Source organism: Myotis davidii, unplaced genomic scaffold (genome assembly GCF_000327345.1).
Source record: "Myotis davidii unplaced genomic scaffold, ASM32734v1 scaffold590, whole genome shotgun sequence".
In the NCBI taxonomy this organism is placed as follows: domain Eukaryota; kingdom Metazoa; phylum Chordata; class Mammalia; order Chiroptera; family Vespertilionidae; genus Myotis; species Myotis davidii.
In genome coordinates this window covers 1,229,463-1,232,167 of record NW_006282381.1, presented here as the reverse complement: position 1 = coordinate 1,232,167, position 2,705 = coordinate 1,229,463, and the positions used below count along the sequence as shown (strand labels likewise).

Sequence of the window (2,705 nt, the reverse complement as noted above, 5' to 3'; positions counted from 1 at the left end):
TGTACAGACATTGAAATCAGAAAGGTAGCGCTGATACGTAACATGTAATCCTTTGACTTCATTCAGGTTTTACAAAAGTGTCTTGATACTGTTTTTTTTAATATGTTTTCATTGACTTTAGTGAGAGGGAAAGGGAGAGAAACATCGATGAGAGAGAAACATTGATCAGTTGCCTCCCATATGCACCCTGACTAGGGTTCAAACCCACAAGCTAGGTATGTGTCCTGAATGGAAATCAGTCCTACCACCTTTCAGTACACAGGACAGCACTCAGCCCACTGAGCCACACCCTCCATGGTTTGGGGGTGTGTGTGTGGGGGGGGAAGCTACATGTGCCTATGGGGGTGGGGAGACTTAACTTGCTACATGTTTATTTCTTTTTTGGTTATTTTCTTTTCTAAAACAGCAAGCTTGGGCAACGGATGATGTAGCTCAAATTTATGACAAGTGCATTACAGAACTAGAGCAGCACCTACATGCCATCCCACCAGCTTTGGCCATGAACCCTCAAGCTCAAGCTCTTAGAAGTCTTTTGGAGGTTGTAGTATTATCTCGAAACTCTCGGGATGCCATAGCTGCTCTTGGATTGCTCCAGAAGGTTAGTTCTTAAACTATGACTTTCAGAAGAAACTAGGCTTGTAAATATCCAGACACCTGCACTATTATCTATTTAAGTTATGTTTAAGATTTTAAAAGCTAATAAAAAGCAAGGTCTCTTCTGCACTAAGCGTGTGATTTTCTCCAGAATAAATATAGTCATGAAAAACAGTGAAGTGGAACATCTTTTTTGGCATGATTTTTTTGGAAATACGATTATTCAAGAAACTTTAAGATAGCCCTTTAGATTTTGAGGGACACATTGATCCAAGTATTTGGGTAATGGGATACGGGGTAGGTGAAGAGCATTGGATTTTGACTATGAAGGGCTAGTGGAGTCTTAGATAATAGTGAAGAACATAAAGTGAGCATAAACCAGTTAGAATTTAGTTAGTATGCGTGTTAGGTAAGTGAAAAGGACTTTGGTGAGGGGAGAGATTGTTAACTCTGGAATCTTGTCATTTGCATTCAGGTTTGTTTTGGCTTTGATATTTGGGCTGCGCACTATATTTTCATGGTCCTGAACCCTTTTTTTCTTCCATAGGCTGTAGAGGGCTTACTAGATGCCACAAGTGGTGCTGATGCTGACTTGCTGCTGCGCTACAGGGAATGCCACCTCTTGGTCTTGAAGGCTCTTCAAGATGGCCGGGCGTATGGGTCGCCGTGGTGTAACAAACAGATCACAAGGTCAGTAGCCATCTCAGAAGAGTAATGTTTATTGGACTGCCTTCTGATATACATGACCCTGTTTAGGTCTAGAGGTTTATTTTTAACCTGGAGGCTAAATGGGACATTTGGAATTTCTAATTCTGGGTAGTGAGAATTACTGCATGGTTGTCCTTTTCCATCTGCTGCCCATGACGGATACAGAAAACCAGTATCTTGCTTTGGGGAATAAGTTGTAGATCGTTGGTTTTAAAAGGCTTCATTGATTTTATAACAGTGGTGTTGATATATAAATATTTTAATGTCTTAAGTGGAATGCTTTTTTCTTCTTTTTTAAATGTTTTTATTGATTTTTTTTTAAGAGTGAGAGGAAGGAAGGAAGGGAGAGAGGGAGGGAGGGAGGGAGGAAGGAGAGGAAGGAAGGAAGGATAGGAAGGAGAGGAAGATTTATCAGCTGCCTCCTACACATCCCTTATTAGGGATAGAGCCTGAAATCCAGGCATTGCCCGTACTAGGAATCAAACATTCGACCTTTTGGTGCACAGGAGGACCCAACCAACTGAATCACACTGGCCAGGGCTGGACTTTGTTTTCTAGGTTTTGAAAGCAAAGCTTGTGTTTTAACACTGTACCTGTGGTCAAATAATTACCTCCATAACTCATGTAAACCGAAAATACCATCATTTACCTGTCTTTTCTACTTCATTACTGGCTATTTTGAATCTTGGATACTGATTTGCAGTTGAATCTCAACACATTCTTAATTTGGAATAAATTATCATCAAATAAAATGGGCTGTTTTATCTGATACAGTTTAGTTAAGCCTATATAAATAAATACTGACTTTTTCTAGGTGCCTAATTGAATGTCGGGATGAGTATAAATATAATGTGGAGGCAGTGGAGCTGCTAATTCGCAATCATTTGGTTAATATGCAGCAGTATGATCTTCACCTAGCTCAGGTACGGAAGGAGTTTTCCTAAACAGGAGAAGGGGCTCTGGTAGTTGGGAAGTGTGTTTGCTGTAACTGTTGTTTTTCTTACATTGTGCTTTCTGTGTTTCCAGTCAATGGAGAATGGTTTAAACTACATGGCTGTTGCATTTGCTATGCAGTTGGTAAAAATCCTGCTGGTGGATGAAAGGAGTGTTGCCCATATTACTGAGGCTGATCTGTTCCACACCATTGAAACCCTCATGAGAATTAATGCTCACTCCAGAGGCAATGCTCCAGAAGGGTGAGGATGAAATGCTTGGGATTTGTGGATTCAGCATTCTAAGAAAGCTTTGGAAATGAATGTGCAGACTTACTAACATTACCTATTATAACTGCTTTACCTACAACATATGGGTAACTCTAGAGAGGCCTAATATTGTCCCTTGAAGTATGAAAGCTTAACTAACTGCCAAGCCTTCTTACTGTAGAGCAATATGTGCAGTATTAT

General features: G+C 40.3%; 1 protein-coding gene across 1 annotated transcript in view; it reads left to right on the top strand.

The window, feature by feature from the left end:
* CNOT1 (CCR4-NOT transcription complex subunit 1) overlaps nucleotides 1-2,705 on the top strand; it is a 71,691-nt gene that overhangs the window by 54,195 nt on the left and 14,791 nt on the right. The window contains exons 35-38 of the mRNA XM_015558826.1: nucleotides 407-598; nucleotides 1,142-1,284; nucleotides 2,117-2,225; nucleotides 2,329-2,498. Of these exons, the coding sequence (XP_015414312.1) occupies nucleotides 407-598; nucleotides 1,142-1,284; nucleotides 2,117-2,225; nucleotides 2,329-2,498 (614 nt within the window). The remainder of the gene's footprint in view (nucleotides 1-406; nucleotides 599-1,141; nucleotides 1,285-2,116; nucleotides 2,226-2,328; nucleotides 2,499-2,705) is intronic.